The 23501-nt window shown below is 39.8% G+C and overlaps 1 protein-coding gene across 6 annotated transcripts in view; it reads left to right on the plus strand.

Moving 5' to 3' along the window:
* The window catches only part of tox2 (TOX high mobility group box family member 2), a 102865-nt gene that overhangs the window by 29601 nt on the left and 49763 nt on the right, over positions 1 to 23501 (plus strand). For all 6 annotated transcript variants that reach the window (XM_026166867.1, XM_026166864.1, XM_026166865.1 and 3 more), the window contains exon 2: positions 16676 to 16768. In XM_026166867.1, the coding sequence (XP_026022652.1) occupies positions 16727 to 16768 (42 nt within the window). In that variant the 5' untranslated portion in view covers positions 16676 to 16726. The remainder of the gene's footprint in view (positions 1 to 16675; positions 16769 to 23501) is intronic.

The raw sequence follows: 23501 nt of genomic DNA on the forward strand, positions 1-23501 counted from the left end.
TTGTTCAATACTCAAAGCTGGACAATGGATTGGAGACCACACAGCATCTGTAGCTATAAATACATTTGTTTTATATAACTAAAAGGAAACTAAAGATAGCCCTAGCAAAACAAAACCAACAGAGGCCAGGAAGGCTGACTGCCACCAAGTAATGTCGTGCAGTTCAACTGAGTGAACTCCACCCACCACCTTGCTTAAGCAATCGCACAATCAACAGATAACAAACGGCTAATATTTTTGATGACTGAGTAGTAGTTAGATTGCTGGATTTATCCTCTCAAATCTGAGGTTTTGGTGATTTTCTTAGTTATCTCACTGTGTTTTAGTTTCCCAAAACCAAAAGTAAAAGTACAAATGAGCATTTTAATATAAAACAATAAATCAATAACAAAGTTAATTAAGTGTAATGTTGTATTGTTGATATGGTTATATAATATTGGTGCATTTAATATAATCTTTTATAAATAAAATCCCTCTTGCAAAGGTTTCTAACTGAATGAAAAAGACAACTGAATTGCACTGGAAGCAGGATGAGAACCACATGCAAAAAATTCACAAACTATCCAGTAATCTGTCAGAAACACTATATTCAAGCCTGCTTGTGTGCTGTTTGCATTTAGATGATCCCCCCATTCCTGACATCCTTTCATAATTAAATGAAATTTTCCGTAGTCCTTCAGCTTTATTTAGTGTATTTGGCAACTACAGTCATTAAGCTGCACAAACATACCAAAGCAACAAAGCAACACGAAGAGTAAGCAGGTCTCATGTATGGCATAGAGGCGACAAATAAGCTAATTGGGGATTAACGGTTAATGACTGAACGAGGGAAGACAAGTGCCGAACCCCGTTTTGTGCCAAAGTCTGCAGTGATGTTTTTTTTCTTCCTGGCTCTGTTCACCTCACCTGCCATGCTTTTGTTCCTATTCCTCTGCATTATCATCCTCTCAGTCCCACTTAGCCGGATTTCTTTTCTCTCCACTCTCTCATTTTGGTCTCTCTCTGTCTCTCTCGAGCTGATTCTCATCCTGTATTAGTTGCAAATGCAGAACTAAGTAGCTGTGACAACATTCTCAGATGCTCCAGCTGTCACAGATTTATTGAGTTATTAAAGTAATGTACTGTGATTAAAAATGCTAATTTTCCCTGAATCGTATGCCAGCTTACATATTTTTTTTCAATAGCTGATTTAATTACATGGAAAATGAAACAAGGGTTGATGATTCAATCTTTGCAGCCAATTGCCTCGCCATACAAAAATGAATTACCTCATGATACAGAATTATTGTTTGAGCTACAAAAAGTGAAATGACAGTGGAATTGTATAAATAATCAGAGCTTTTTTGGCGTTGCGTTGTGCAAGCTGTGGCGAGCAAATGCTCATATTATGCTCATATTTGAACCATCAAATATATTAGGTTAGTTAGCATTTTGCTTATACAGTATATAATCTCAGCAATCTTACCTCAGGCCACAATATGAAAGCAAAGCTTTGAAATGAGTAAAAAAAACTGATCCATTAAAATCCTTATCTCAATGCTCAAGTGCGCTCAGAGCATGTAGGATAGTTCTGGTTTTTATATTTAAAGCATGGATTTTAAATAACGAGAGAAAAAAGTTTCTCCGACCAATATTGTTTGAATTGTGTCCTCGTCTATTCGGAATAATTTCCTTTCCCCTGGGGGATTTGTTCAGAGTGCTTTCCTTGGCTCATTTTGGCCTCTCATTATGCATTCATGTATTCGTTTATATAATGCGGCACGCTGCAGCTTCATTGGACAAATCTCAGTTGTTTTGGACACCATTGTGTATGATACACGAATAGTAACATTTCTTTTTAACTGGGTGTTCTTTAGTTTTACTTCCCACAGTCTATTTCTCCTGCTTAAGTGATTTTGCAAATTATGCAAGACCTCTTTTAAACATCACCAGATTGAATCAGCTACTGAAAAAGTAATTTTCATTTAAATAATGAGATAGAACTTCTCCCTTGATCGCTTGATCTTTGCAGAAAACTTTTGCTGAGCAGCGGATCACACTGTGCCCTTATTCCAGTCTTGTAAAATCTTTGCAAGATGGGCCAAACAGCATCATACATTTTTTTTGAATCGCTTCCAAATTTTCAGGGTTCCGTAACAGATTGAATAGTACCTACTGTATAGGTGAGCTTGTCAAATATCCATGATCATGTCACATATCTTTTCCACTCTGGAAAGGATTGGGTTGTATATGGAGTTCAGTGGAGTGAGTGGCTCCAGCCCTCCAGATGTCCTAGACATAACAGAAGCTTGTCAGCTCTGTAGCTGGGCTCTAAATGGGTCACTCTCCTTGATATCACACAGCTACTTCACAATGACCCCACTGTTCGCCTGATATTACAGCACACCAGGTGGCTCACTACGAAAGTCATGGCTAGACAAATATGGACTGCATATGCTTGTAAAAAAAAATCCTAATATCTGACTGCTGATTTCAGAATTAAGGTATGAACATGACCTTTATTCTTGCACCAACTTCAGATGATAGAAACCTCTATGCATGTTTCGTTTCATTTCCCCTCTTCCAGCATTGTGTGCATGGCTGTATATACGATTACATACAGGGAGCTCTGCAGAGCAGAGGAGGCAGTAACTAAACTGAGGGTGAAAGGGAGAGGGTTGGGTGCATGGCAGTTCAGTGATTTCTGATTTATGGTTTGATTACAGTCTTTCCATCCTGCTGAAGACTGGCTGTATTTGCCTGCATCACGTGAACTTTTTCCTCACATGGCCTAGTCATGCAGCAAGCTCTGGCTCATTCTGCTTCTTGTCAAAATGAAACATACATATGCACGTATAGACTTACATCTGTGGGATGGCATTAAGCCACACACAGACGCACACGCACGCACATTCACACACAATGATGGCGAGATAAAATGGAGAATTGCTCTTTTAGTCAGCTGAGCAGTCTTCTCTCCTGCAGCCTGGCAACCATTCAATACAATTTATCTCTTACTGGGATATAATATTGGTATTCACAAATGCAGCCAGTAAAGGGACAAAAAACAAGCAGTACAATAAGACGGTGTGATTTGAGCACAGGTGTCCACCGTCTTGGATTCATGATATCCCACTCAACTGAATGAAAATCAGCATATTTATTGCTGCAGATATGAATGAGGAGCCAAACTCTCTTCATCTAGAATGTCAGCGCCACTGTTTGCAAGAAGAGTAGCCTTGAAAATCAGACAATGGGCCTTTTTTTCACCTGTAGCTGGCTGGATATTCTTTACTGAGAGCTGCATTCCATTAATAGTAGTGATCAGACCTTGGTGAGAAAGAAACACAGTAGCTAAGTGTTCTCCCTTTATGTGCCATTAGTGTTTTTAACCAGCATCGATCCACCTGCATTTCCACTATGTTGGTGTATGAATAGGATGAAAGCTCCTGTGAAAGAGCCAGCCACTGATATCATGTCTCCCCGGGCGTTCATTAAACTGCCATTCATTCTTGTATTTTAGGCCTCTTACTTTGAATTCTCTTCCACTTCGCATTTTGTTCCATGGGCTGAAGTAGACCGTTTGACTTCATCTTCTCACGGTTATGAAACACTTCAATAAAGTGGGGAGCCAGTATAAAATCTGTCTTGATTTATAGCTTTGGCAGGACAGTTTGATCTGTCAAAATGTAGCATTGTCGTAGTGAAAGGTTAATAGCTGATCAGAGTTTCAATAAATAAGTTCTTTCGATAAAAGAGTCAGGAGAATGTGGAAATTTGCTGTGCACTTTTATGTTATTGCAAAGAACAGATAGTCTCACCTTATCTGGTCTGTAGGGTTTTTTTTCTGTCTTATTGTAGGGTCTATACTTTACAGTATAAAGTGCCTTGAGGCAACTATTGTTGGGATTTGGCACTAAAATCGAATTGAACTGAACTGAATTGAATCGAGAGACAACAGTTTGACTTTATTTATCAAAAGTCTAAAGCACCAAAGCTCCTGTGCGTTCACCTTGGTATGCTACAGACAGCCTGACAGCAGAGTAGAACTGATTGTCTCTGGCAGCACTCAGAAAGATGTGAAATTAACACCTACTTAAAACAGGAAAAAAAAGACCTATCAGAATGATGGTTGAGCGTGCAGCAGCTCTGGCTTCAGCAGGTACATTTGAATATGAACATCCCTGAATGAAAGGTTATGACCCATAAAGAGGGGGAACGATTTGAGCGAAGCGTGCTGAGGGGAGAAATGTCAGAGTGAGAATGGCAGGAAATATGTTAGTGACAAGGAAAAAGCTGCCCCTGGTATTCTAGAGCCCCAATGAGTAAAAATAGGGCATTGGGCAAGAAGGCAGGAAACCAGCAGAGCGAGGCCTCTAGTTGGAATTTCTTCTGGGGAGGAGAGATAAGAGACTTAACTCCCTCCTGTCTGGGCTGGCTGACTTTAACATGCGACATTTGATCACTGATTACTTATGTAGAGATGGACAGAGGAAGAAGAGATTGAAGAATTGAATAAATGATTTGAGCACTGAGAGTGCTGTGAGCACTGTTTCGGTGCGCTTTCTGATGACTTGTCAGTTATTGAGCATTGACATGACATTTTAATTAGGTCAAGACTCGTGATGGAAACCAAAGACCACGCTCACACTTTCATGAGAGCTCTCTCACGCAAATGCACATTTATGTGTGCATATATACTTCACACACTCTCCTGCGCTCATAAACACACTTTGAGGTAATGGCTGAGGGGTGGAAAGTACCCTGTGTGAGAGTCTTGGGTTCCTCAGGTTGGAGAGTGGAAGTTAGACAATAAACAGTGGCCTTATCGTGCTTCGGGCAGAGCTTCCAACCTGATAGTTCCACATATGACTTCCAGCTATTAGAAACAAATATGACCTCTATACCACTTGTCTCAGCCCACTCACTCCCATGAATAAGCAATTATTTTAGGACCCTCGGTGGTAACTTTGTCTCAGCGTTGAGATTTTAGACTGCCGCGTGCATTAGCCTCGGCCCTGTGCTTCTTCACTGTCACTTTACCACACTGATCAGGCTGTTTTATTAGATTTCCCTGTAGTTACGTGACATCACTGACACAAGATTTATTAGGGTTTTTTACAAATCAAATTTCCAGGCCTAGTGGAATGTGAGATTGATGGCCCAGAAAAGGCGAGACAACAAGGTCATTATCATATCATTGATTACAGTAATTTGTACATGGTGTGGCAGTTGTTCATCTGATAGGGCGTTCACTGACAACTACACAGTTGACAATGTGGCCACTTCTTATAAACTGTGGGTGGTTCAGGAGTTCCTGATCTCGTGCAGAAAGAAAAAAAGTCAGAACGTGGCAGGCATCTACGCAGAAACTAATTATAGTGTACAACAGCTCAACACTTAACATCAACAATGGAGGTCGTCTACATTTATTATTTGCTTTCGACTGTTTTATTCCTGTTCTGAGAGCAAAGAAACATAATTCTGGATAGAAGTGATCAACCTTGCATTGCTTATTTCCTCATGAAGTGTGTCTATTGAATTTGTATCTGTGAGGAGAAAAGACAAATACATTGCTTATTTCTCATGAATTTTATGTGCTATGAATTTGTATCTGTGAGGAGAAAAGACAAATACATTTATCGAGCGTTTGATTTTCTCCCAGCCAACTGCTTTGAGACTCTTATTTTAGCTACTGATTTAAAAAATTGAAATCTTGAGGCATGTAAAATTCCCTTTGAAGAGATGCGGCATCGAATCGACCTTTATGGTGGGGAAATACATTTGAAATAATATAAAGTGAGGAGTACATTAATTTTAGCATATCATCGACGCAGTATGTAGTCTATTTACCATCTGTTGCATGAACACATACGTGCATTTGTTTTGCTTTTTTTTTTTTTTTTTTTTTTTCCTTTTTTTTTGTTTTAGCTACATGATGGCAACTTGCAACCCACCAACACCCTCCCTCCCGGACACTTGATCACTCATTCATCGCCAGATCATTAACCCAACTGCCGCGCGTGCCTCTGACAGTGATGACCTCGGTACACTCCCTTTTTTTTTAGGGTACGTTTGTTCTTTTGGTATTTATTTAACATATTGAAATATAACTGTTTTTTTGGGAAGGTCGCGGGCCGAGGTTGAAGAGGAGATTTAAATGTGTTGTAAAAAAATAATATGCGTGAGGAAACATCCCCTGAGGTGAAGCAGCTCTGATTAAAAGCTGCGCCTCCTGGGAGTTTTTGTGTTTCAGCGCGGGGCGGGAAAACCCAGGGCCAGGGGGGGGAGTACACTGTCCGCAGAGGAACACGGCGCTGGCCAGTTGCCGTGTTTTATAACATGATTGACATGGCAGCACTGAATGCACATGTGCTGTATCAAGCATGCTCCGGGACGAAGGAAAGACGGGTGGACTTCCTGGTGGAGCTTGCAAGGGAGTTAGCTCACTCTCATGTAGCTGCGAAGAAGGCAAGAAAAGAACAGTTGCCTTTGACACAACCCTCCACACCGAGCCCTGGAAAAAGAGCCATGTGTCAGGTCAAACACAATTGCAAGAACAATCATGCCACTGTGCGATGTGTTCACTGCAACAGATACACATGTGGTAAATGCAGACTACAGATACCATGGCAGTGCCAGGATTGTGAGTGATTGCTGAAAATGTTGAAATGTACTCACTCACTTTTTATAATTATTTGTAAAAATGTGTACAAATGGTTGATTTTTTGTACTGTTTTTATCAATAAATCTCAGCAACAAAGGACATACACCCATGTGTGTTGATTTCTCCCTAAGATGGCAAACTGAAACACTCCAAGTTGGTGACTTTTGGAGATTTGTTTCCCTGGATGATTGAGAATGCATCAAGATGAAACAAAATGATATTAAAAAAAATTGAAATACTCATTGAGGATATTAATTCCCTTTGAAGAGATGCGGGCCGGAAATCCCGACCTTTAAGATGGTGGGAAAACAGAAGAATAGTCGCTCTGTTTGAAACACGGCGTGGCATAATTAGAGTTTAAAGACACAAGTGGTTTCATGTAAAAGAGAAAATGTGTTACATATGCGCCCTTATGTGTCCTTGTTGTGTCCAGTTACTGTCATATTGAGGACACAGCCTTCCTCCCAGCAAGACTGCAGTGTGAGACAATAACCTAAATACCTGGCGGATTTCAGACTTTCATTCTTTCTCTTTTTCTTTACTTCACTCTATCTTTGTGATCCCTTTTTATTCTCCCCCCACCTCCATCTCTCTCTCCTTCTCTCTCGCTGTCTGTCTCGCTCTTCCTCCTTTTTTTTATGCACCCGCTTACCCACACTCCCTCATGGTCACTCTCTTAAGTGATTGCTACATTTCATCTCATGGTAAATCGGCCATCAGCCCAGTGAGCTATCATTATGCAAATGATGGGCAATTCAATTTCAGCTGGTCGGAGGGGGAATTTCTAATTAGGGTGAGGCACAGCACTCAAGATAGAGAGAAAGATGTAAAAGCAGAGGGAGACAGTAAGGTGGAGAGGTGCTGTAAATGGATCTCATAGGTAAAGTGAGAGGTAGAAGAGAAAACCTAGAAATGAAGGAGCATCCATCCACAAAATTAACGTCTGCATTGCACATATAATCTTTAGTCAGCTATTAGTTGCTAGCATCTTTCTCCTCCTATTGTTTTTCCCCTTTCTTTGATCATTTCTCACCAGTTAATTTTAAAGTACTGGCTTATCAGGTTAGAACATGTTTTCACTGTGGGATCCTCTCCAAACCTCATAATTTAAAAAACATGATCTCTTAAATTTAGTTTAATCGCACTGATACTAAACTTTTTACGATTTCACATGGCGAAAGGGGGAGGACAGTTAGTGCAAACTATAAATACTTATATTGACTGACTCATTTGCCACTTAGGTCATTGTAGTTGTCTCATACCTCATTTGTAGTCACACTTACAAAGCATTTAAGAGGTTTTTATACTCTAAAATATGAATCATGTTCCCTTCCCTGATACATTACAAGAATTTCTTCTCGTTGTGTGAAGTCAGGTTTCAAGTTCTGTCAGTGTGTGGTGTCGCCTCATGTGACTGATGCAGACACTCATTCAGTTGAGAGTGGGGGCGGGAGTGGGGGCAACCCTGCACTGCAATTAACAGATGTGAACTCTGTCTGTAACATCACATTCAGACTATCAGTAGATGTGACAGTTTACTCAAATGCTTCACATGCAGACTGTTGGTTGACGTTACAACAAATGTATGTTTCCTAATCGACTAAAATGCAGGCTTTTGGTAGAGATTGCAATTTTCCAGTGTAGTAGTTCTGAAAGCAAAACACAAAACAAAGCCTTGACAACTCTTCCGAAGCAAGTTCAGACTGAATACTATATTTCATTTAAATGCGAACTGGATGAGACAAACAGTTGTCAAGAAAAGCACAGAAAACACAAAAAGATGTACAGAGATTCTTTGATGCATTAGTGAGTAATATGACTTAGGTATCTCCAGACTTAACGTGATGACGACAATTAATGTATCTGCAGCATCTGCAACTTCGTTTGTTACATTTGACGAATAATGTTTCTTGATGTTGTGCTGCTGTCAGAGTGGACTGGTATTGTGCAGCGGATTTATTTTGATGGAGTGTCTCTTTTCTTCCTATTGTTGTAATGAAGCATTGGGCTTGTCTGTTTTTGTTATTTATTCAGCAGCCCAGAGGGACAGCATGTTTCCTGCAGGGAGAAGAAGAGAGAGAGGAAGAAACAGCTGGTCAAACTTTTTCATCACGATTAATTGAATGTGCTCAATTTACCTGCGTATGAGAGATGTTTGCATTCTTTAGTAGTTTGTGTTTGTGTGTTAGAGCTAAGCAAACTGTCACTTCTGATTTGATAAATCTGTCGGATCAGTTTCTGTTTTTGCGCGTCAACATATATCTGAACATGTGTAGGTGTGTGCATGTGTTGGTTATGACACACACGCTCGCGCACACAGACGCACACAGACGCACACACACAGAACAGAGGATTCAGCTGAGATCAGCAGCTCACCCCGGGCTGTCAAATATTCTGTCAGCACAGCCCAAGAATCACAATTGGACTCTTTGGGAGGCATTAATTCAAAGCACCGTAACAATGCTCTCTGAAACCAAATCAACTGCCTGTAGTCAGCATATCAACTCCCAACTAACTCTCTCTCTGTATCTCTCTATCTCCATCTCCCTCTCTTCTGGCTTCCGTTGCACTAACTTTCCCAGCTCTGTCTTTACAGCAATGCCTGTTTTACCCCCAACCCTGCCCCAGTCGTTCTAAGATGTGTGATTGAACTTCTAAATATGTTTTGGAAACCGAGTTTCCTACCACAGATATTGTACTGTAACTACCTCTTGAGCTCAGACCATGTGAAAATGATGTTTCTAGACAAGAATGAGCAAAAATAAACCAAAACACTAATTAATTAAAAACTCTGTGTCTTAAGCTTTCTATCATTTCGAGCAGTGCTCCGCACTGAGGTCATGGTTTGGAATAAACACATGTCGTTGTTGCTTTAGCCAGGTCAGTTACCACTCAACAAGGGCTTACTATGTTTACATACATGAGAACAAAGTATGATGCAAATAAAAGACTGCAAGGTCTGACTACAGTAGTATTAACTAGGAATGCTTTTAGTGTTTGAAGGGTGAAAAGGACAGTTAGAGTAAGTAGAATTTAAAGTGTTTTTTGCATAAAATCCCAAAATATTCCTTTTAAAATTATATTATGCAAGTCACCCTACATTTGAGAAGCTGGAACTTTGAGATTTTCTTTAAAAGAAACAGGTTTAAGAATTGTTTAAAGATTTTTTGAGCCAGTGCCACAGAGTTCAGTATTTATAGCCATAACTAACATAATATAGTTGGAAAATTATTGTGGGTTACACGTATTTCTTACAGTCTAATTGTTTAATCATATCAGCACTACCTTTCATGACTTATTACAGCTATTGTAACAACACGCAGTATGTTTATAGTGCCAGTGCTGACAGCTCAGTATTGTTAATGGAAACTTTTTACAGTATATCACAGTTTTTGCCTTTGAGTTTAGTGACCTATAAAGCCTGAGATTCGGGAGTATTTGCTCTCCTCAGCAATCCTAATTTATTAAAGAATCATTCTGCCCAGTGTCTGTTTGTACTAAAGTAATCCAACCTTTGCATGTTTCATTTGTAGAAAAAAAAAGAAATGACAAAATCCCTGTTTTTGTATTAGCTAAAGCTTCTCCCAGCCATCTGTTTTCTGCCTGTAACACACTAGTTGTGTCCAGTGCACAGCAGAGGTGCTGGTTCTGCTTGTCATCTGTTGGTTGTAACTTGTATCGTTGTAACACTGTGTTTTTTTGTCCTCAGGAAACAGCCTTATAAAGATGAAGGGTTTTGAAAATAATCAAAAACAGAGGATAAAGGAAAATGAAAAGTTCCTTTTCTTCTCTCTGAATCAGAGAGGGCAAGGGCTCTGACTGCACTTTATTAATGCACTCCATCTCGCTCACTTCTGTGTCAGGCATAATACAAAGGGCAGGTGTGTGCGTGTGTGCGCGCACGTGTGTGTGTGTGTGTGCGATACCGTGAGAGACAAAATGACGGTCGAGAGAGTGAGCTAATTTTTCTATCATTAAGACTTATTGCAGTAGTTATCCTTTGCAAAGGGTGTAGTGTTATAACGTTCCTTGTGGCATCTTTGTAATTGCCTTTGATGTAAATGATATATATATATATATATATATATATATATATATATATATATATATATATATATATATGTGTGTGTGTGTGTGTGTGTGTGTGTGTGTGTGTGTGTGTGTGTGTGTGTGTGTGTGTGTAGTTTAATGATGGCTTGTCCTGTGCATTCATTTTTACTGTAAAAGCCTGATTACCTTCACTTTAATTTTGAATGTAAGCTTTTTAGATGATCCTTAACAAAAAGAAAACCCCAAAAAACAATTCTTGATCTCTGACTGAAGACTAAATTCTAAAACTTTTATTTCTGCTGTGTGAAGAGTTAACTATGGCTTTAATCCACTCTGTAATCCCGTCAGTGGACTGTATGCAGTATCTAAGCTTGGGTACAATTTTAGATGCCTCTGTTGTATCTCCTATCTCACTTGAAAACATGCAGCCAAGCTCTACATTGTTGTTTCAGTAGATACAGAATCTACTTTCTGTCACGGCCCTCTATGCCTTAAGGTAGACACAAGAAGTCAGGAAAGCATGAGAAATGCGAACAGAAAAAACAATACAAGAAAGAAACACAGTGTCATAAAAGTTTGAGAGAAGAGGGAAAAGCCAAATGCATAACCACAACTTTCGCAATTAGTTATAGTTCTCGCAACATTTTCAACTGTTCACCGGGTGAAACAGCGTGGCTGCAGTCACTCTGATTAAGGCCCAGGTTGGATTACAGTGAATTACCACGTTATTGAGAAACCGTGTGATTTCTGTCACCAGCAGCAGACGGCATCTTGGCTTGAGCGTAGCTAGAAAACAGATACAAACATTACCTCCTCATTGTCACTTTGCGCTAAACTTTTTCCGTGTTTAAAATCAGGAGCGTGCAGTTGCAAATTAACACGCCATGTTAATTTCGTAAAATGCTTGCAAACTGACTTGAAAATCAATGAAAGGAACATGGAGAGCTAAACGAATATACAGATTAATAGAGACTGGAGAGATACACACACACAAACACACACGCACACACACTACTACCCGTAAATTATGATCTGTGTTGACTAGTGGAACAAAAACTATTGGAGAAACGTAAACACAAGATGAGGCAACAAGACAAGACAAAGGGTGGAGGCAAAGTGAGGGGTGTAGGAGATCGGAAAGTACAAAGCTATACTATCTATACTTGGCTTTTACTGGAAAGTACAAAGCAAGTATAGATATAATATGAAGGAAAAACTGTGTTAATTTTACTTATAATAATTATTTGGTCGAATTGTTATAATGGCATTTCTTCCCAGTGCAGCCTTAATCATACAAACTGACATGTTTACAGTAGGAATGAACATGTAGTCGCTGGAAAAGCTGCGGTCAGCTATAAACAGCCACAGCTTAAATGCTGCCGTTGGCTGGATATTCCCAATGGTGTGATCAGTAGTTTGAGAGGCAGTGCTGGCCTGAGGCAAGTAGCCCCTGGCTTCATGTCCTGGTTATGGTCGAGCTGTTTAAGCTTTAGTTGACATTAAAACATAAATGTCTTTCTGAGCGCAGTTCTTGGAAAGATATAACAGTACTTAAATACAGCTAAATGGAGTTCAGTGTTTACTGAAATATCTAAACCAAATTTATATTACACGTTTATTAAATTTGAAACGGCTTTAAACACAAGAAACATATTAATGCATTTTCTTTCAGCACATCATTATTATTATTATTATTTTTGATATAGTTTTGTACACCCTTCTCTTTGAAATAAACAGCACTTACATGTCAGTGTTTTCAAGGTCTGCAGGCTGGAACTCACAGATGGTAGCAGAGAGACTGTGGATAAATTAACATCAAAAGATGTCAGTTAATCCTTTTCAAGTTCCCTGCAAAGAAAACTTAGTTACATAAAGTTGAGGAGTGGAAAAAAAAATCAAAGCAAGCTGTAATAATATTCTAGTAGGATTACAGAACATACAACCCCTCCAAATATAGATGTACTTTCAGCTTTTCCTTAAAAATGTAACACAAACACTAGTAAGTGTTAGAATCACAGATCACAAACAAATGAGAAAAACCTGTAACATCTGTCCTCAAAATTATATCACATACTGTGAAAAGTGTATGAAAGAAAATGATTCATCACAATGCAATATGCAAACTGATGTTGTATCCTGCAGCTGGTTTTCTCTCAGACTCTTAAAAAAACCACTGAAAAAGTGATTCATACTCTGTTACTGAGTGTTAGACCACCACATCTATAAATCCGACTGATATTATGTTTATGCAACACAGCTGACAAGTTTTTAGTAGAGCATAAGAAATAGCCATTTTAAGGGTGTAAAGACTGATTGACTGTTTTGAATGAGTGTAATGTTTTGTATTATTGATCTTCTGATGTCAGTGTGCACCCATTGTTGAGTGCTTACTATACAAAGTGCTGTGTACAAGATATATCAGTAGAGAATGTGTGTACAGGCATGACAGTGTGTGTGTGTCTGTATGTGTGTGTGTGTGCACACATACATTGCAAGTATTTTAAACCATAGACGAGTGATAGTGTTTCCTCATAAGCCTGTCTCGGCCTTGCATTCCTCTCATTGGTAGAGTCTGGTGTGTGCCGGCTTTCAACTAATCTGGGAAGAATGTCGGTTTCAGATGCACATGTGTTCCATTAAGTCCAGATCTGCGTAAATAATATAACATGCAACAGCTAGCATTACAGGTAACCATACCCCCACAGCTGCTCCTTCGGCTTTACAGTCCCCCAGTGGTGCAGCCTATAAAAAGGGAAGGCCAGTGTTGATTTCTAATGAGAAAATCTATTGCAGTGCTCACTGTGTTTTAAACAAGCTAATATCGCTTTGCAAAAAAAGAGAGATTATTTGGCAGTTCAAAAATATGACTCGAGAAATTAAATTGTATTGGATAAAAATTGGATACCTCTATATTAGATAAGAAAACTTGGAAAATGTGCATTGATGGTGCATTAATATATGTTAAATGGTACGCTGACAGATATTTGAATTACTCACCTTGACATGCATCAGAATAAAACAAATCTTTATGTAAATCAAAATGAAGACATGAATGTTTGTTGCATGGCTGGAGTCTTGCAACCATGCATGCTTCCCAAGTTATTAATGATTCTATATGCAGACCACTGCCATTAGACCTTTGTGTTTATTGTCAGCCTGCTCTGCTTGTAGTGATTGGCTTGGCCCTGCCAAGTGGCAGGCCAGTGTTTGCTTGTGCTGTCTGCCTGGGGAAACCCCTTTTGTCCCCAAACAGACACTGTATATAATACAAAGTTCAGAGGATGCCAGCGTCTTCCTGGTGTGGTGCAGCGTCTTCCTGTGGCAGATAAACAAAGTTAGTTAGAAGTTCCGAGTCATTTATTTAGTTATGTATTCATTTATGTTCCTTTTACTTTTTCGGCAAAGATTACAATAGCATGAACAAACAAGTGAATCTTGCCTGCTCTATTTTGGTCAGCAGTAGAGAGTGGGTGGGCAGGATTTAAAAAAAAAAATAGAGAGAGAGAATAAGAGGTTAGATTCAACCCGAGGTCAAGTAGACATGGTACGGCATCTGGTTTGGCAAAAAATATCACAGAAACCCAAACCTGACCAAAAAAGTCAAAGAGAGAAGTGAGAGCCTCTGAAGTGAGTAGAAAACAAAAGAAAGGTGTCAGAGAACAAGTGTAAAGAACAATGCTTCTTGCACTTGCAAACTGTTGTGAGCCAGCAAGGAAATGTGAGGAGTTTGGCTTTTGCTGTTCTGGGTGCCAGCACTCCTAATGAGTCTGTCAGGGCCAGTTAGCACAGCCAGGCCTGCTTGTGTCCCCTCCAGGCCATAGACAGCTGTTATTAGCCCCGTAATGGCATGCCACAGGGCCAGATTAGCCTGGCACAGTGGAGAAATATCAAACATTCACTTACTGTGGCTCCTTCGCTGGCTAAAGAAGCTGTTTGGCAAGGAATTCATTTAGCTGTGATGCTGGCAAGCTACCTAACAAGCCCCAAAAGAAAAAAGGTCTTCAGTGAGAGATGGAGTTAGTGTACAGTAGCTCCTCTGGAAGAAAATGTTTTAGTTCAAGCAGATCGGGTCAGATTTCTGATCCCTATTAAGAAACACAAGTCACATCTCACATGGAATCATGCTTTTGCTTTATGATTAAGTAGACATGGTTTGCTATTTTCTTTTTGCCCGGTGATGATTGGCAAAACAGCACATTCTTATCTTTACTAATGCTGTATCATCATTATGCAAACCTCATCGACAAGATGGCCACTGCTGTCTATTCATCTGTTTTTACCTTTCATAATGAGCACAGGAAATCAAAACCTTACACAGCAAGTACTCTCACTCTGCCTTGGGGGATAGTGTGCACTATGCACTGTCTGTGATCAGCCCACAACATCTGATCAGCATACTGGTAACAGTTACTGATCTATAAAGTACGCATTTTACATAGTATACTGTAAATCATACTCTTGTTTCGAGTCTGCTGTTTTCTGCATATGAATATGCAAGCTTTTGCATATCTGGCTTTGCAGCTTGCATCTCATGGCAATCACTCTGCATTTAGATCCATAAACACAATATACTAAAGTGTGTTTAGGGTGTTTTCCAATAAGAGCTGGGGCCGAGTGACTATTTTACACCTATATGTGTTTTCCTGTCTATAAGCTCTTACACATGTTTTCCTTGAAGTAAAAGGCCAGCTGTGGTTAGTTCATGCCATTTAAAAAAAATATTGTTAAGCACTGCATGTCTCACTGCAAAACACTCTCAGGCTAATGCCCTTGAATGTATTTATGTCTTTCTGGGTGTTCTACATATGCACCCTGTCTGCGTGTTAAAGGAAGAAGAAAAGTGATCTGAGGGAAAGATAATGTGATATTTATTAATTACTGTATTGTGTGTTTTCTTTCAACAATTTGCATCATATCCTCATTAGCAGACCATATGGATTGAGTGTGGCAAAGTCATTATGTACTATACAAAGCAAGCAGCTGCTGTAGTTATTTCCAAATATAAAACTATGTCTTGTCCTCTTGTTTATGAGGGGGCAGTTTTCTACATCACTGATGGCAGCTTTTATTTTCACAACAGGCAGAATACAAAGCTAAAAGCGGGTCGAGAGAGAAAAAATAGATGTAGCCCACTTTATCAATGAACACGCACAAAGCACGCGTTCTCACTATTCTAAAAATCAGATGACTGAAACAACACAAAACCTATTGAACACATGTTACTGAAGAGTGATGCTAATGTGCAAACAACAGAATATCGAGAGAATAACAGATACGCAGTGCTGTGCGTACTAGCTGAGAGTGAAGTGAGGAGATTGATAAAGACAAAGAGATTAAGAGCATTAGATTTGAAGTAAATCCTGTGAGGTACCCATGCTGCGGCTGTGGGCCACAGTGTGAACCCCACTGAGCTACACTCTCTCTTTCCCTGGCAGAGATCACTTTGTGCAAATCATTAGCTTCCCAAGTACTGAGGGCTTTTCCGCAACTCTCGTAGGTGCGTCTGGAATCCACACGGGGCAGTACGGGGAGGAGCTGGCAGGCTTAAGACCCAGTACCTACACTCCGATTATCAGTTGTGTAATGTACAAAAAGATGGAGCCAGTAGTAAACCAGTGCATAGGAACACTGGCTACCAAACACAACAGCTTAGCACCATTAGTGCTGCTCCATGAGCCAATTTTATCCAGTTATTATGTGTAATACATCACCATGAAGTGATGTGATTAACTTGGCAGCCAATGTGCAGGTTTGCGACTTGGTAGAAATTTATGGAACTAACACTGGTAAACAAAAGGAGAACCATCAAAAAAACGTGTTTATTGACTGAATGATCTCTGTACTTTGGCTGAGACAGTAAAAGTAGAGAAACTTTGAAACTAAATTACTTTAAAGTTAATTTTATTAAAATGTGTATATTTTCATTACCGTTTAAAAAAAAAAGTACTGAATGTCTTTCTGTTTCTCTCCCCCCTCCAGAGCAGATACGGTGCTCCAGATCGAGGTGTAAGGCTCTACAGTTCCCTGCCCATGCGCCCAAACCCTGACGGCAAGAGACTGCCCTCTACTGGGGTAAGACTCATCTCTCCCAGCCTCCCCTCCACCCACACACCCAATGGTCTCACCCACACCTATATTTCACTTTTAAACCATAGAGCAAGCCTCTGAACTTCCCTTAGTTGCACAACAAGAGTACCTAGACATCAGATGAGAAAGACGTATCGAGTTTTTGCCGAGTCCTACAAGTATTGATAATATAAAAGAATCTGCATGAAAATAACTGAAATATGCAGTCAGCAATGTCTGGACTGAAATCACTTCCAGGAAACAACTTAACCGAACAATTAACAATTCCTCACACTTTATTCCTAACATAAACCTCTTCCTCATTCTTTGACTATGCGTTGCACCCTCCACCCCTGACTAATACCAAGCCTATAATTTTTCCCACACTCACTCTAATAGTGATAGTAAGAGTCTCCTATCCCCACCCCATTATTGACCAAAAAATAGCACCCATCCAGCATGGTGGTTGGTGTGGTATTTCTTTGGTAGCTTCTCAAAGTAGCGTAGGTTGTGCAAATGATCGGTCAACCAATCGACTCCTACTGCATTTGTTTTGACACAGAACGAAAGCCAAGTTGTGCCTTTCTGGAAATAATACTTCTACCTGTTTCACGTGAAAAAGAATAATCTGATTATGTATGAAAATTAAACATTTTTCCCTTTTTCTTTATATTTTGCTGTGTTTGGACATCAAAGTCTCATTCTTTCTGTTATTTTATTATACAAATGTTCATGGGCATGGTTGGGAAAACAAAACAAAAAAAAAGATTACGTTTATTGAAGTTAAGTGATGGAACACCTCCAGTACTTTGACTTTGACAAAGTGCTGGAACAGTCAGTCTACTTTGTTTGTGAAACCATTCTTTCATTTTTTTAATAAAACATCTTTTTGCGGAAATCATAATTAGAATCTAGCTTGCCTTGCTTTAATGCATTTATGTAACAAAGGAGAGAAAATGAAAGAACAATAGAGCAAAAAGAGAGAATTTAATTTCATATGTCTCCCTTTTTCATGTTTCACTCCATGCAAGTGCTTTTTGAATTATCTCTTCACTGCTCCAGGGCTCAATGGGAGGAAAAGTGAGGGAGTGAGGGAGAGGAAGAGAAGAGACAGGCAGACAAAGCGAAAGCTGTGTAATATTGTTGGTGCGCACCTTTTTTAATTACAACAGAGATTGTATTGATGTCTCAGGCCACATGTCCTAAATCATTTATCAAGGGGGAGAGTGCTAACAAAGCATTTCTAAGAAACCCATCCTCTCCCAGGGCCCAGAATCATATGTTATCTAAAGTGAATATTGTTAATGCTTTTCAGTGGAGAGACCCACTTACAAATCATGGGAATGAGTTCCTTGTCAGGACATCCGTGAGGTGGTAAAGATATATATCCACCTTCATCTAATCCGCTGTTGTGCAAATTAAATTGCACCTAAATCTCGATGTGGAAGCTGTTTGTAAAATAAAGACGCTCAAAGTTATGGATAAATGTTCAGCAGTGGAAAGAAGATTTGTATGTTGTCTAGTTGTTGTGTTCAGATTACACGTGTGCAAATTAGAATAGAACAAAAAAAAACAACGCAAAAACCACAACACACATATACACACAGACATTATAAAAAGAGAAAATGTGTGCTATTTTTCTCCCCAACTCTCTCTTTCTTACTCACCTTTGGTTTTGTATGTCATTTCCTTTTGTCTGTTATTACCTGGGTACAGCGTCAGTACAGTAGCATACTGTAGCTACAGGCTGCATGGAGAGGAGGAGAATATAAACCACTTAACATGCAGGAGGAAACCAGACGTTTTTCCATTGCACTTATCAGGTGCTGCGGTGAGAGCAAGTGTAAAGGTGTAGTAGGTCCCTGCCCCCCCTCACCCCAGCTCCTTCCTCCCCTCTTACTTCCCTTGCACACCCCTTTTATTTTCCCCTGATCTTTATCTCTGTCCCCCACCACACCACCACTCACCACCCTCAGTTCAGTTAAAAGTGGGCTTGGCACTTCCCCCCCCCCCCCCCCCCCACCCAAAAAGAGAAAGAAAAAGCACACACACACACACACACACACACACACACACACACACACACACACACACACACACATTCCTTACCACCACCACCACTTCTTTTCTCTCTGTCAAACTAACCTCCAACTCCTGCTCTTCACCTCTATGTTTCCTGTCAAGGTGCACTGCCCACCCCCCTCCCCTCCCTCCAACCACCAACTCTGCCCCCGCAACCTTTTCTTTTTCTTTTTAATTCTTTCAACATCTATTACAGCTCTAAGTGCGTATGGTTCATTTTTATAAAAGTGTTCAGTGTAGAGGGCGGGATCTGCGTTGCTCTGCGGTAATCTTCTCATACCCAGATGTAGATGTGAAATATAGACGCGAGCTTTTGTTGTATTAGTTGACTTAAATGGAATCTCACTAGTAAAACAAAATAAAACTGTATTGAAGTATTCTCAAATTTATACATAATCATCTGAAAATTTGATGAACATAGGCATCTAATCTAAACTCACTCAAGTCAACTAGGTTTGGGGATCTACGCCAGAGATTGATCCTGTTTTCTCCCTGGTGGCTGCTGAGCACCCATACTATAGCGAACAATGATTAAAAAAGCTATTGAGTGTCAAGTTGTGACATTGAACTGGCTGAAAACACTTTATCGAGTTCTAAGCCACCCTTCATTTCTTTATAATTTGCTATGAAACCCTGAAATAGGTGTAGAAATGTACCAGCATACATGGAAATACAGTAGACATACATACAGCAAGCACAGTACATGAGGGAAAAACAGAGCTTGAAGTATATTTGGTATGACTACTTCTGCTCTTCAACACAATCTGAACTCTCTTAGGCAAGCTTTCTTTTAATTTTTAAAGGAATAGTTCTCCAGTCTTCTTGAAGGACATTCGAAGCTCTTCTTTGGATGTTGGCTGTCATTTATTCCATTCTCTGACGTACTGCTTCAGTTAACTTGAGGTCTGGCATCTGGGAAGGCCAACCTATAACTGATACTGTTTCATTGTGTGCTTTTATATCCAGGTATGCCTTTACTGCACTGGCAGTGTGTTTGGGATTGTTGTCATACTTATAAAAAAGTCGTTGCCAATCAGACACTTTCCACATGGTGCTGCATGATGGATCAAAATCTGATGTTACGGTTCTACGTTCATAATTCCATCAGTGTTTGACAAGATCTCCAACACCACTGGCTGAATGCTTCTCTCCGGCCCTCTCTACACTTACTGACAAGGACATATATATGTACATATATATATATATATATATATATATATATATATAAACAAAAAAACACCCAGCACGCCCCTGCGGGCGGTTTATCCTTCAAGCTCGGGTCCTCTACCAGAGGCCTGGGAGCTTGAGGGTCCTGCGCAGTATCTTAGCTGTTCCCAGGACTGCGCTCTTCTGGACAGAGATCTCCGATGTTGTTCCCGGGATCTGCTGGAGCCACTCGCCTAGCTTGGGAGTCACCGCACCTAGTGCTCCGATTACCACGGGGACCACCGTTACCTTCACCCTCCACATCCTCTCGAGCTCTTCTCTGAGCCCTTGGTATTTCGCCGTCATTGTGGATGTTGGATATCGAAGAATCCATAGGTCCCGCATCCTATTCATGTAGCCATTTCCGCCGGGGTTACTTGCGTAGTAGCATTCCAACAATGCCCTGTTTTCGTCTCTTGCCCACCGATGCCTTCTATATATATATATATATATATATATGTATTTTTTTTAATCAAGTTTATTGAGTGTCCTGGGCCAAGGTAGGCAGCATTGACTGAGCATCAACCCAGGAGAAACCAGAACTCCCAGAGAAAACCTACCCAAGCACACAGAGGACATTTAAACTCTATACAAGTTTGAAGCCTGGATCCAGTTGCTGCTGGAGAAGCAAAGATAATCAATGAGCCACTGTGGCTAAAGCACTAAGTAATGTTACAGATTCAGAGAGGAATGTGGTCCTTTTGATTTTGTTCTGAAGCCATGATTATGGAAGCTGATGTATGGATGTGATAGAGAAAGAGTGAGGGTATTTACAGTCTTACAATATGCTGTAGGACTCAGTTGCTTACAGTGCAACTTACTGTTGCATAGCTTAGCTAACAATGCAGTGACGTGGATGCCGATGTTACATTCTTAGTTTTAGGGAAATGTGTTAAGATCGTAGGTGCTGATGTTATCCTACTGTCCATCTTGCAAGTTGTACTTGATGTGTAGTGAAAATGCTGTTTTCTAGATTTTTGATGTTCGCGTGTAAATGAAAATACAAGTTTGAATATCTATATTTCTCACTGAAATGTTGCATATCAGCGAGGTTAAAAAAAAATCCATTATACGTATTTTCTTCATCAAAAGACATTCGTGAATCTAATTCTTTTGAGTACACCCATGCATACTAGCTTTCAGGCTTCTATTGCGCTGCGTTTGTTGGCACATTGCTGTGAATCTTGGCGCATTACCACCACGTATAGATTACTGGGATTGTGTGAAACCATTGGCGGGAATGTGTATTGCATCAGCCGTATGCTTGTGGATGGGCTTGCATGTGTTTATGTGCACACATAAGAACTGATAAAAGGAGAACCCACTCACACAAATGTTCCTGCTATAGTGCCAATTGCAGTAACTTAAATTTGTGCAAATCAACTTATTCAACATTGTTTGAAAATGTTATAGATTTAAATACATGCCTTATATTTCTTGTACAACTGTTTGAATGGAACAAACTTTTGTGGGCCTGACCCATTGGCACATCACTCAAGCTTAAGAGGTAACCTTAAGTATGCTGAATGCATGATTGATCTAATTTAGCTCCAGTTCAAGTTTTATTTTCTATAATGGAACTAGAGTAATTGCATTTACTGAGAATGATACAATGAAATAATTAAAAATTGAGTGTTTAAAGTCATGCACAACGACTCTCAAATATGCTTCAGTGGAGGGTTGTTTAGCTCAGGTTGAATTAACATCAGTGTATCCTTTGCAGGGAGTCACACTGTTTGAGCTATCGTGTAGATGTTGTTATTGTTGTTGTTGTTTTAGCTCCTCTGCCTTGACAGTGATACATAGGGTGAAGGTTCAGAATCTGCTGCAACGCAAAGATGACAGGTTCGTTTCAGGACTCAGGACTTTGTTTTTTCACCACATCCCCCTTTCTCTCGCTCCCTCTCTCCTGCTCTCTTCCTTGCTTTGTGTCTCTCTGTGTCTTTTTCCAAGCTGATTTGGAGCCTTGCATAGTCAATTATGTAGAGAGTGAGAGAAGGAGTGGGGGCTCCAGCTTCCATATTTTGGTGTGTTATTAATATTGCATGAGCACTATTCTGTAGCGAATATCTAAGAGACTGCCTATTAAGGCAGCAGCAGGAGAAGAATGTGACAGACGTACGCACGCACACACACATATATGCACACACTGTACATACACAGACCGAAAGCCAGAGAGCAAGGGTGAATCAGTCAGGATCAGGCACAGGTTGTTATAATTAGTGTTTTCCTGATTTATTACGCTGGGATAATAAGAGTGACTCATTTTCCTGTTTAATAAGTCATGTTTGTTTATCTTGACATGGCTCGCATCACACTGTACAGTCAGTGTGTTTGATGTTAGTGAGAACTGAGTAATGTTCCACTGTAATTGTGCTTTGAATTGAATATTTTAACTAACCAACTGAATAAACAAACAAAACAGATGCAAAATAAGTGCCTGTTGTAAAACGTTTCCAAGATAATTGTTATATTGCCTATTGCAAAGCAGAAGTGGTCTGATGACAGGCTATTTATTTCCTGCTGCTGGGCGGGTATCAATGATGCACGGAGTAAGTGTCAACACTGACAGGCTGAGAAGATCCCTGGTGATGACTGAGAGGCTCAGCGTGGATACTTATTCCTTTTTGGGTGCTAAATGGCAGTGACACTGTGTGGTCTGTGAGAGACTTCTCATTTCATGCCACCAGAGACTGAAAAGTTAGGTAATATCATTTAATATGAGCACATTTAAACACAAATACAATATTTAGGAATTAGATCAGATTTTTTTTCTAAAACTTACACATTGGGTGATTAGTTCTAGTATTGACTTCTCAGGATCTATGATGTCACCTTCACTTGTCCAAAGCTAATAAAGATAGGTAAAAGATAAGCCGGAAATCTTTGGAAATTTGAGAAAACATGTAAAGTGTAATGCAACAGAACATAATGTATAGTCATACAAAATATTTGATTTCTCCCCTCACAGATATATTTCTTCCAAAAAAGTAAGATTATGTTATTAAATGTATGGCAGTCTGCAGAGACAGCAGTTCAATTAGTTCACTCGTCATTAAAGTATATTTTTTTGTGTATCAGAAATACTTTGCAAAGCTTAATATTGCTTTAAATTCATTATCCATGTTAATTGTTTTATCTGAGCATCTGTATTTGCCAAATCAGGTAGGCTACCATCAATCTCAATATCAAAAATAATAATTATCAAACTCATGGGACATGCAGACGTGCCACTCCTTCATAGCTTTTTCCTCTTGCAGTAGCAATGCAAGGTGCCCAGAAAGCCCGGCCCGGAGTCAACAAAGCCAGTTAGTCTAGTCTACAAACATCACGCTGGGCTTAATGTCGAACAAGTGCTTGGTGACCTTAGAGCACCAGCTGGAGTTTAAAGAAGTCTTTAAAAGGCCGATTCTCCACAGTAATATCATCGCCCATGCCTCAAAGAGTCAGG

Source organism: Astatotilapia calliptera, chromosome 5, assembly GCF_900246225.1.
Source record: "Astatotilapia calliptera chromosome 5, fAstCal1.2, whole genome shotgun sequence".
Lineage (NCBI taxonomy): Eukaryota > Metazoa > Chordata > Actinopteri > Cichliformes > Cichlidae > Astatotilapia > Astatotilapia calliptera.